We start from the raw sequence: 12,399 nt of genomic DNA, 5'->3' as shown, positions 1-12,399 counted from the left end.
TGTATCCCTTGGCTTTCCCCTGGCAGATGTTCCATTAAGCTATGAAAAGCATGGATGATTGGCAGTTTCCATGGTGACGGATTTGCCAAGGATTAGCTCTGAGTGAGTCATGGCTGGGGCTCCCTCCAACGCCATCCTCTCCTGGAACAAGAGAACCTCCAGGCTGTGAGAGGGGAGAGGAGTTTGGAAGAACAGACACTTTCAGTCCCCTGACCCTGCGTCCTCATCTCTGACCAGTGACATGTTATTTAGGTTACTCTAGAGATTTTACCCTGGGGGTGGGAGACTTCCTGGGGAGAATAGCTGAAGCCCAGGTTTCAGTGGCTCCTCTGGATTTAGGAAGCAAGGTCTTCTGTCAGTCCTCCTAGCTGCACTCCACCACACCCTGTGGTGGTGGCTGCAGGGTGGGGCTGGGACCTTGGAATAGACTCTGCATTTAGTTTCCCAAAGCACTTTCCTTCTCTGAGCTATACCACCAAACTTTCTCTGAAAAAACAATCTCTCCCTATAGGTATTCCTACACACACATAGCCACTCTGGGAATCTGGGACCACAATACATGGAGGAACTAGAAAATGGAAATTCACTGGGATTAATACCATTGTGGAAGTTGTGTAACCCTTGTCCCCAGATTTCAAACTCCTGCTGGAAGGGATAAGGGCCTCTTGTGGTTGACCACACCCAGCATCAAAATGTATGGGGGAAACCAGCAGCCTTTACCAGAATGTCCACGCTTACCTTTGTGGTCAGGAGCCCTGCTATTTCTGTGATGTCCTTTGGCCTCCCTGGACCTGATCCTATCTCCCCCAACCCTGCACACATACACACACTCTGAGAAGTTCTGGAATCTTCTGGGCTCTTCTGGATTGGCTGGCTGTCTCTGGGACCCTCAGCTCTAGGCATCCATGCTGGCTTTGCCTTCAGCCTGCCTCTACATTCCTTCTCTCCCAATGTATCCCCAGGCCTCCTCCTAAGTTATGTGTTCTTGTGAGTGAGAGAACAAGGACCTGCCGGACCAGAATGAGGTCTTGTTTTAAGGAACAGAGAGCCTGAGGAAGGACAGTCTGAGGATGGGACTCACCCCACTGCATTCTGATGGGCCTGTGAGCAGGAACAGAAGAGAAGGGAGCTTTATAATTATTATGTATGTTTATTTTTGTAATTTCATTTATAGAATTTATGATTTTATCAAATTAGTACAGTATCTATAACAATTATCATTACAATAGCCTACAACATCAGGCACTGTGCTGAACACTTCATAGTCTTTCATTTAAACCTCATCATGATGCCAGTGCTTCTATCAGATGCAGATTTACCATCAAGCTAATGAAGCCTGGGTTTTCAGGGTCCCTTGGTTGAATGACCTCTTTCTAAAGTTCCACTCCTAATTTCATATTCACAATTTTGTATTTTTAAAAAGTTTTAGGCCACTTGGAACCTTTATCCTTCCATGGGTTCTATTATTAATCCATCTTACACATGAGGAAACAATGACACAAGAGGTGATTTCCCAAGGTCACCCAACAAAAAATGGTGAACCCCATTGCTTCCCACGTGCTTTGGCAAGGATGCTGGAAAAGAGGACATACGTTTGTCTGGAGCTGTCCTCGACCCGGAAGTCAACAAATTGTGCTGGAATCCCAGGGTTTGAATGTCCCATTATTCGACACAGTCTATCTCAGCAGCATCTCTAAGGCATTGCGAGGGTGGAGTACTGACTAGTTCTGCCTAAGAATAGAGTGAAGAGGGGATGAAAGATTCCTACCTTAACAGCTAAACAAACCAATCAGCCAGGTGTGGGGAAGCAGTGGGGCTTTGACAATCAGGTGAAAGGTAAGGAGGGGCAGCTAGAGTGCTTAGGAACCCAGGGGAGTTCTGAGTGAGGAAGGGAGCCCATCTTCCCCAAATGGACATTCAAAAAAATTTTTTTTATTGTAGTGTAGTTGATGTACAATGTTGTGTGAATTACAGGTATACAGCAAAGTGCATCAGTTATACATATACATATATACATATATCCACTCTGTTTTTTTTAGATTCTTTCCCCATATAGACCATTGAGTAGAGTTCCCTGTGCTATACAGCAGGTTCTTATTAGTTATCTATTTTATAGATAATCATGTGTATATGTCAGTCCTAATCTCCCAGTTTATCCCACCCTCAACCCCCACGTGGACATTTATTTAGCACCTAATAGTTGCCAGGCACCATGCTAGGTGCCTTATAGATGTTCTTTCTAGCTTTACAACAGTCCTGCAAGGTACATAATCTTATCCCCATTTGCAAATGGGGAGACCGAGGCTCAGAGCTGCATTACCTTCAAACAACAAAACACGGAAGATAAGATTAAGTCACTTTAGTGCGTGGATGTTCTACTTTAATGAAGAAGAAAAATAATAAATTTATGAACTTAAAAAAAGAAACAAAAGGCAACAGAGAAACAATCTCTAAATGGAAACGGAAAATTGAAGGTTTCTGAGGTCACAGATTTGGATAGAGAAGCTCCCAGGTGGAAGCTTGGAAGTTCCTTAAGTAAGAGTGAGTAGTTCTTTAATGACCAACCAACAGAAACCAGGAAAGTCTAGGAAATGATTAGGTATTTTTCTTTAAAAAAAATTATTTATTTATTTATTTATTTTTGACTGCGCTGGGTCTTTGTTGCTGTGTGCAGGCTTTCTCTAGTTTTGGCAAGTGGGGGCTATCCTTCATTGTGGTGCACAGGCTTCTCGCTGTGGTGGCCTCTCTTGTTGTAGAGCATGGACTCTAGGACATGTGGGCTCAGTAGCTGCAGCTCAAGGGCTCTACTAGAGCGCTGGCTCAGTAGTTGTGGTACACAGGCTTCATTGCCCTGTGGCATGTGGGATCTTCCGGGACTAGGGATCAAACCCAAGTCCCATGCATTGACAGGCAGATTCTTAACCACTGGACCACAGGGAAAAGTGAAGTCGCTCAGTCATGTCCGACTCTTTGCGACCCCAGCGACTGTAGCCTACCAGGCTCCTCCGTACATGGGATTTTCCAGGCAAGAGTGCTGGAGTGGGTTGCCATTTCCTTCTCCAGGGGATCTTCCCAATGCAGGGATCGAACCCCGGTCTCCCGCATTGCAGGCGGATGCTTGACCTGGAAGCATCCCCAGGCTTTTTTTTTCATTGTTTCCTTGTTGTCAGTCACTATGTCATGTCTGACTGTGACTCCATGGACTGAAGCACTCCAAGCTTCCTTCACCATCTCCCGGAGTTTTCTCAAACTCATGTCCATTGAGTCAGTGATACCATCCAACCTTGTTCTCTGTTGCTCCCTTCTCCTCCTGCCTTCAATGTTTCCCAGCATCAGGGTCTTTTCCAATCTGTCAGCTCTTCACATCAAGTGGCTAAAGTATTGGAGCTTCAACATCAGGCCCCTTCAGGGTTGATTTCCTTTAGGACTGATTGATTTGATCTCCTTGCTGCCCAAGGGACTCTTAAGAGGCTTCTCCAGCACTACAATTTGAAAGCATAAATTCTTCAGGGCTCCATGTACTTTATGGTCCAACTTTCATATCCATACATGACTACTAGAAAAACTATAACTTTGACTATACCGACCCCAGGATCAAACCTGCTCCTCCTGTGTCCCTGCATTCCAGGTGAATTCTTTACCCATTGAGCCATTGGGGAAGCTTTTTTTTTCCTTAAGACTTCTCATTTTCAGGATCAAAAAAGAAAATAGGGTGGGAGTGGGATTAAGATAACAGGCAAGAGGTGAAGACTTTGATCTCTGTGCCCTATGGTTGATGAAGGGGGCAGCAAGAAAAGGCAGAGGGCCACTATCTTGCAGATGCTGGTAAGTGGTTAATTGACATTTATCCTGGTTATTTTTATCAATAGCTGATTTTAGAGATGTTTAAAGGATCAGTTCCTCTCCTGACCATCCACGTCTGTTGTCACAGACATTTGAGCCAGGGTGCCAAGCCAACCCCCAGTTCACCTGGTGCCACACAACCAGACTGTGAGGTTAATGGCCGTGCCCAGAAAGGTCTGGATGGTGCTGGAGGTTTAACCTCCTCACCATCACTCTCACATGTGAAAGCTGAGCCAGTGAAGAGATGTAAAAGGCCTTAGGACTAGGATGGAAGACCAAGTCAGAAGGCTTTACCCGTATGAAGGAACCTGTTACTTAAGTCACGTGGTCACAAGACGTAGCCCGTATCATCATCCTGATATAGGGCAAGGACGTGGTTTGGGGTAAAGCAAATTAATTGTTTCCTGGAACTGGCAGCTTAAGACCAACGAGGAGGGGAAATGCCCTGGACCAGGACAGACTAGTGATTCAGAACTGGTGACGGAAATTGCTGTAGGAAAACCAATGTGTGGTGCTGATTATAACTGATTATAAGTAGTGCTGATTACAACTAAGTTCAGCACTCTTGTGGGGGCGGTAGCCTCAAATTAATCATGCCATTACTCTGTTTTAAAAAGAAAAATCCAAAAAGAGCATGGGTGTTAGGAAGAAATGGAGAGACTGTGTGATGTGGAGGAAATAACATGACTTGAATTAAGGAAACTTCAAAATGAATTCTGCTGGTTCTGCAAGCAGCTAGCTTGAAAACATGATCAAAATTGCTTCCCCTCTTGGGGCCTCAGTTTCCTCATCTGTGAAATAAAAGGCCAGAGTCGATAATCTCTAAGATACCTTCCAGCTTTAAGAATTGTTGATTCTAAATAGCCACTTTAAAGATTTTTAGGAAGCCTGCCAAAAAGAGTATAAAGATCAAATAGGAATTACAAAATGGACACTTGGTGTTTTCCAATGATTAAAATGTTTCATTTTTTAAAAATGTTGAATGTCAAATAAGTTTTGGGAAATAGTGTGTGCTGCATTTCTCTTCTTAGAAATGGACAATGAAAATTAGAATGTTGTATAGTAAGTCCAGCAGTAAGAATCTCTCTAATATTGTTTAATCAAGGTTTTTCCTACTGTTATCTTTTTAAACTATGGAACCTTTTTTTAGGGGGGGGAATTATTTGTAAATATCGCTGAGAAATAATACCTATTCTACTATTTCTCCCCTAAATCTAGTTCTAACATTAATAATACTTTTAAATTGTAGCAGAAGCAGAAAGAAAGGTAACTAGGGAATCTCTATAATACCTGATAAGCATGGGTGAAAAAATATGAAATCAAAATAACTTTTCTGGATCTAACTGGTAAGCAAGACATTTATAGTCCACCAGAACTAGAGATCATCTGCTCAAGAATTATATAGTCGTGCAAGGGCACGAGTAACAGTGTGCAAACCAATCTAACAGGTGTGCCTGGAACACACAGGGGAGTCACCCCGAGGCTTCCTGTCTGGAGTGCAAGTTACTGCCATTTCCTTGTCTCTGGAGTTTTGTGTTCACGGTACTGACTGCCTATTTTCTGGCTTGCCTGTTTTGTCTCAAAAGCCCACTTCCTGGCTGTCTGGGTCTGGTCCGTTCCTGAGGGTGGCCTGTCTCAGTGTCAGCTGTTTCTGCTCCCACTGACCAGGATTCCCACATGCCTCATACCAGGCCAGCTACTGGGACCTCTAATTAAAGGCAGGGTCATCACTGTGCAAGGGATTGTGGAGAGAGAAGAAAAGGGCATTTGTTATGAATACAGAACCTTTTTGGAAGCAGGAAGCCATTAGAATTAATCAATCACTTTCCTAGACAGAAGCGCCTATGGCAAGGGAGTTCTTGTGGCTCCTTATTTCTTAACTTTTGTAAATGATCTGAAGGAAGGCATACAGAACGACATGACAAACTAGAGGAGGTATGAAAACGGCAAAGAATACCTAGCAGTATGCAAAGCTTGCATACTTGCAAAGCTGAATGAATGGGCATAGAATTGCCAGGGGCTTGGGGGCAGAATAAAGTCATTGCCAAAGGTAGGAAGCCAGGTAGGTAAGATGCCGGTAAACCTGGTGACAGGTGAGAACCTTGGCAGAGGTTCAGAAGTTGGGAGATTCAGAAAGAGATGGTGTTAATGGACGAAGTTAGTGGGCCCTGAGTATCAGGTAGACGTGGAGATCTGGCCAGGGCTGGCCTTGGCTGTCAGACTCTTTTAGCAGCCAGCCCAAGCCCTTGAGCAAAGGCTCGGTGACAGGATATGGTCCCACGAGCTGTGGTCAGAGTATAGGCAGGTCCTTGGCCTTGCTTTCTTGATCCAAATAAAACCTGTATGTGATTAAAAAAAAAAATAGTGCAGAGGTTCTTGTAACATAAAGCAATAGTCTCTCAACCCACCCTCTCTCCTCCTCTAATCTTACCACCCAAGAACCCCTCTATAGGGGCAACCATTTTTAGTCATTTTTAGTACTTCAGGAGCTAACTGCATTACCAAGCAATATGCCTATATCTGAGCTTCCCTGGTGGCTCAGTGGTAAAGAATCCATGGCTAAAGAATCCCACCTGCAGTGAGGGATCTGCAGGTGATGTGGGTTGGATCCCTGAGTTGGAAAGATCGCCTGGAGGAAGGCATGACAACCTGCTCCCATGTTCTTGCCTGAAGAATCCCATTGACAGAGGACCTGGTGGGTTATGGCCCAGAGGGTCTGAAAGAGTTGGACACAACTGAAGTGACTTAGCCTACATCTACATGCTTATATGTATAACTTGATAATCAAAGTCACGTGTAATTTATTGACTCCATGGTAAGAAATGTTGAGGGTTTAGCTTCCTTACATGTTCCTCTATCCACTTAACAATTTTTAATAGTCATATTTTAATTTTTAGTTATTTTTTTAATTGTTTTTATAACTTTAAATAATATGTTTAAGTCTCTGTTATCCATCCTAGGCTATATCTCTTCACTGCTTATTGTTGGTGTGGACAATTAATATTCTGTGTTGTGTTTTAAGAGTAATATATTAGGGTCATATTTATTTCATGTGTAAAGTATTTTTACAAGGAATGTTTTAGTTATCTTAAAGGAATCCCCGATTTTAAGGGATTCTGAATAATCCTTTTATATTTGTGTTTTAGAGCAATATCAGGGAAGCTATGACAAGTTGATGACTAGCAGGTAAAGAGGGAAATCTCATGAAAGCTGTAATTTACAACTTGCAGTGAACAAACACAGTTTCACACACACACACACACACACACATACACCCTCTCTCTCTCTATTAAAAAAGTTTTTTTCTTTTTTGCCTTTAGGTTACAAGTCAACCGGTTTTTGAACTTCAAAGACAAGCTGTTCAATATTCTTGGAAATTTCTTTGCTCCTCTTAGCAAACACTTAGAAACTCCCCTTTATGATGACAAAATACAGAATAAATTCTAGCATTAACTTTAAATTTATTGCAGCTTGTATATAAATATTTGCTGGCCATTTCCTTATTGACCTAACAAATTTAATGGCTGACTCACATTTCAGGTTTTCTTATTAAACTAACTGAAGCTTGTAACATTCAGCCAGTCCTGAGTGAAGATCCTGGGACTTTTGTTTCCCACACTACTACAACAAAAATATGAGTCCCTTTCCTCTTTCTAGTTTTCTTTTCTCTTTTCATTTCTTATTAGCTGTTAGCTATAGCTTTACTGTTACTTTGTCAAGGTAGATATTATTTGTATTCTACTTTGCGGCTAAAGTTAAGTCCTCTGGGCTGGCTATGTCTATGACTATGACCATGTAGTTGCGGTTCCCTGAAGACCAAAGTGATGGGCTAGAATTCCACTTCCTTGGCTGCATCTGACATGGCCCTTGTGTCATTTAGGGGAGAATGTTCCTAACATAATGGCCAAATGGATTAACTTTAAGACTTTTTTTTTATTAGTTTTTTAAAGTCATGTCCTATTTTAGTTTCCTTCATATTTACATGTTGGCTTTCTTATTTGCTTCTCCTCAAGTTTCAATAAGTATTTTCTCTTGTTGCCAAAATATGCAGTTGGCAAGTCTTTAAAATAATTCATAGTGTCCTTTGTGTTGAATCCAGTTCTTATCCAGAGGCATTCCTATTGGGGTCTCCATTCTTCTGCTTCAGTCTCTGCTGGTTTCTCTGCTGCACAACTGCACAACTATTATTATGGGACTTTATTAACTCCTGACTTATCACCACTGCTTTCTGAATCTTCTGTTTTTCTCCTTCATAGCTTATATCCTCATTTTACTGGAGTCCTTGCTTTAGTTTCTTCCTTGGAAATGATGTGTGGGAGGTAAATTTTCTGAGCCCTTCTTTGCTTAACTTTACTTTCACTTAATTGATAATCTGGCTAAAACTCTAGTTTCAAAATAGTTTTTCCACAGAATTTAAAAATCAATGCTCCATTATTTTCTAGCATTCACTGTTGCTGCTGAGAAGTCTGATGCCAGTCTAATTTTTATTCCTTTGTAACTGTTTGGTTTTTATCTTTGAAAATATTTAGCATTTCTCCTGAAATTGCACAATGATACATTTAGGTGTGGGCCTTTTTGTTGTTTACTTTATGGGATATTTCAACCTGAAGACTTGTGTCTTCTTCAGGTTGAAGACATTTATTTCTGTTGTTTACCAGCTTATTTTATTTTCTCTGTTCTCTCTTTCTGGACCTCCTGTTAGTTGGATATTGTAACTCCAGATTTCGTCTCTGTTTCTCCTAGTCTTTGCTCAAAATTTCTACCCCTTTGTCTTTCTGTTCTAAATTCTGGGATATTTACTTAACTTTATCTTCTAGATATTCCACTGCATTTTTAGTTTTAGTAATCATGTTTTTAATTTTAGTGATCATGTTTTTAATTTCCAAAAGTCTTTTTCTTGTTCTTAGATTATTTTTTGTTTTTCATAGCATCTTGCTTTCTAGGTAGAATATTCTTCTTGGATGTTTACGGAGCTACTAATTAGTATTTTCTTCAAAATTTTCTTCTGTGTCCTGATTTTTATGTTTCTTCCAGCCCAGGTTGTTCTGTTTTTATCGCGCATGTGTTTGTGTATTTGTTGCTAATTTTTGTTATACACTTGACAATCTTTGGTTGCTGGTGTGGCTCTCCTACTGTAGTGTATGGGGGTCTGTCTCCCTGATGGGGTTCTTCCTTCTTGAAAGGGTTGACAGCAGCACGTTTGTGGGTATGTCTGGCTCTTGAGGAGAGCTTCATCTGGAGTGTGAATATCCATACTAGTGGTCCTGGTTTTCCTTGGGCAGTTTATTTAGATACTCTAGAAAAGCATTCCAAGGTTTTCTTTTCCTTTCGTTTTAGTACTCTGTATCATTTTATCCATTTTCTATGTTCCAGACATTTGGGGAAACTTTTCATCTACTTGTGGCTCCCCCTCCCAATCCTCTTTTTTTAGGCATGCATCCATTTTCCCCTTTTACTGCCCTTTTAATAGGATCTTGGGAGGGAGAGGACTGAGAATAAAGAAAATGTGCCCGACATGCCATTTTAAACAAACAAAAAACATTTAAGAATTACTTCCTTATTTCACAATGATCACTATAGGAAATTGAGAAAGTAGAGATAAACGACAAAATAAAAAATGATCTGTTTTTCCATCACCCAGAAATATTATTTTGAATATGTTCTAGTTCCTTTTTCATTTTTCTACACATCTATTTATCTGTTTTGTTTTTTTTTTCCACAACGATAAGATCATACTGTATGTTCTGCTTTCAGATATGCCTCTGAAATTGAAACAATAGTTCTTTTCGTATCACAACATATTCTTGATATTATTGGAGGGCTGGTATATATTGAAAGATGTATCATCACTTATTTAGCCAGTCCTCTATGTGGCTCAAATTGTGAAGAATTTGCCTGCAATGCAAGAGACCCAGGTTTGAACTCTGGGTAGGGAAGATCCCCTGGGGAAGGAAATAGCAACCCACTCCAGTGTTCTTGCCTGGATAATTCCATGGACAGAGAGCCTTGTGGGCCACAGTCCATAGGATTGCAAAGAGTTGGACACGACTAAACGACTAACACACACACACTACTTTTAAACATTAGATTGTTTATAATTTTCACCACTCTATATATACAAGCTTTTATAAACATTTTTGGATAAATCTTTACTTATATCCTTGACTGTTTACTTAAGATACAACCGTAGTAGTGGAATTGCTGGATCAAAATGTATGCAGTCCTCTTCCTTGGTTCAGCATTCGCGGTAGTCTTTGAAATAGCTTCTCTTTAACTTTCTGGGCCTAAACTTTCGCTTTACTTCACTGCACTTGAGTTCCCTCAAGCATTATAGCAGAGGTGTTAAGAGATCAATTTTCCGAATCACACAGGCCAAGGCTGAATCTTAGCTTTGCTACTTACTAAATATGTGACCTTAAGCTATTTTAATTTACTTCTTTTAGCACTAGTTTCCTTGTCTATAAAATGGGGAAAATAATTCTACTTTTCTGATGTGGTTGTTGTGAGGATTAAATGAGATTTAAAAAAAAAAAAAGGCATGAAAAGCACTTAACACAGGCCCTGTCAGGTTCAAAGTGTTCATAAATCCATATTGATGGAGTTGGACCCATTCCTCTCCCCAAACCCATGCAAAATGTCCTTCAAGACCACATTCACAATGCACCCACTCCTGTGGACTTGCAGAGCATGTCTGGGCTGGATCCATGTGATGCTCAGCACATGCTGTCTTGTTGGTTTCCTGCCTGTGTTTGTTTGGACCACAACGATGTCCCTCCCATCACGACTACGTGCTTTTCATGAGTGTTCATGAGGAATAGAGTCCATGGTGAAGAGGAGCTTGCCACTCAGTGTTGGTAGCATCAAGATGGTTTGTTGGAATCTGTTTAGAGCCTTTTGGCAGCTCAGGAGCTTTGAACATGGCTGCTGACTGAATATTGGATGAAACGTGTCTCTGGGGCCCCTGAACCCCAGTGTAGTCTGGGGGTAGCAGAGGAAAAGAACTCTGCTGAGCAGGCAGGGGCGGTGCTTTGCTAAGGCTGAGTCTCTCCTGGGTGTTATCTGGCTGGAAGGCGGAGCTCAGAGCTCAGCATGTGGCCTTGGGACCTTTGTGTGGCCTGCCAGCCGCCTCCCTGGCCCTCATTACTTTGCACTGGGCCATAAGATGCTTTTGTCACCAGTTGGGCTCTCCTCCTGAGCATCAGCCAACCCACAAAAGTCCCTTTCACGCCTTGAGGATGCCTCCCCAGTTGCCAGGGGAGACTGAGAAGTGCACTTTGCAGAGCTGCAGATGGGAGGGCATGCCTGAGGATCCCTTCCAGGAGAGGCCCCGAGGAGGGGAAGGTGATGTGTGGAGGATGCTGCTCACCCTTCTCTCCCATCTGGGTGTCTTTCAGGAGTCATGGCCGGCTTCAACATGGGGGGCGACCTCAGGGAGCCTGCTGCCAGCATCCCCCTGGGCTCCCTAGTAGCCGTTGGCATCTCGTAAGTTCCCCTTGTGGCAATCAGCTGGAGAGAGGGAGAGAAAACCCCAGCAAAAGAGGGGATTGCTGCTTTTGTTCTAAGAGTGCCCTGAATGTGACCAATCTATTCGATATTCCAATCCTCCTTTTAACACTCAGCCAGCTGGAAAATTCACGTCTGGTGGGTTTAGATGCTCGCTCTTTCATCCCCCCTGCCTGGGAATGTGGCAAGGAAGGGGGTCGTTAAAGAAGGTGAACTCCTTTCTTTGCTTTTTCCCTCAACCTCCTGCCCTGCCCCTTCCCCACCCCCATTTTGAACTTGGGCATTTTGTAACCATTGAGTTTCCAGGACCATTGCAGGGAATATAAAAAGGAAGAGTTTTGCAGAGGAAATAAGACTTGCATGCTACTCCCCTCCGCTGATTGTCTGTGGGACTTCAGACAATTAACCTTCTGAGCCTCCATTTTCTTCTCTGTAAAATGGGGTTAATGAGAACACATGTGTCCTGTAGACTGTGGAGGAGATGCTGTGTGTAATGGCGCACAGTAGGAAGTCAGAGGCTGGTTCTCCTCTTCTCCCAGCTTGCCTCCCCGGCGCTGCCCCAAGGCCGTCAGGCTTCCCTGTGTTAGTTCACACTGTGCCACCCATGTGAGCAGGCTGGGTGCCTTGGGTCTGATTCTGACGTAGAATCTTCTGTTTTTTCTCTGCACTACGGGAAGAGCCTCCTCTGCCTTCACTGGGTAGGTGTGAAAGGTAATGAAATCCCAGACATGACAAGGATTAAAGTATCTGCATTATTTTAACCGTGATGTTTAAAAAATATTAATACCCCTCTTCATCACTGCTGAGTTTGCTTTAGCTTGTTGTAATGAGACTGTGGCTCCTAGCCAGGTATACAGCACCTGTCTGTTTTGTGCTGAATAAGATGATCTCTCTGGGAGGAAAATGAGGCTGACAAAGATAAGGGTGGTTGTCCAGAAGGAAAAGAAGGAACCCTGCCTCATTTTTGGTCACTGCTGGGAGGTCCCAGGAGGAGCCTTTGGCCCATCCTCCTACTGTCCAGATGGGAATGAGGCCACTGGGTTCATGTGAGCT

General features: G+C 42.6%; 1 protein-coding gene across 2 annotated transcripts in view; it reads left to right on the top strand.

The window, feature by feature from the left end:
* SLC12A8 (solute carrier family 12 member 8) overlaps positions 1 to 12,399 on the top strand; it is a 149,195-nt gene that overhangs the window by 88,105 nt on the left and 48,691 nt on the right. For both annotated transcript variants that reach the window (XM_043473199.1, XM_043473200.1), the window contains exon 7: positions 11,238 to 11,325. In XM_043473199.1, the coding sequence (XP_043329134.1) occupies positions 11,238 to 11,325 (88 nt within the window). The remainder of the gene's footprint in view (positions 1 to 11,237; positions 11,326 to 12,399) is intronic.

This window comes from Cervus canadensis, chromosome 7, assembly GCF_019320065.1.
Source record: "Cervus canadensis isolate Bull #8, Minnesota chromosome 7, ASM1932006v1, whole genome shotgun sequence".
Lineage (NCBI taxonomy): Eukaryota > Metazoa > Chordata > Mammalia > Artiodactyla > Cervidae > Cervus > Cervus canadensis.
This window is presented reverse-complemented; position numbering and strand designations above follow the sequence as displayed.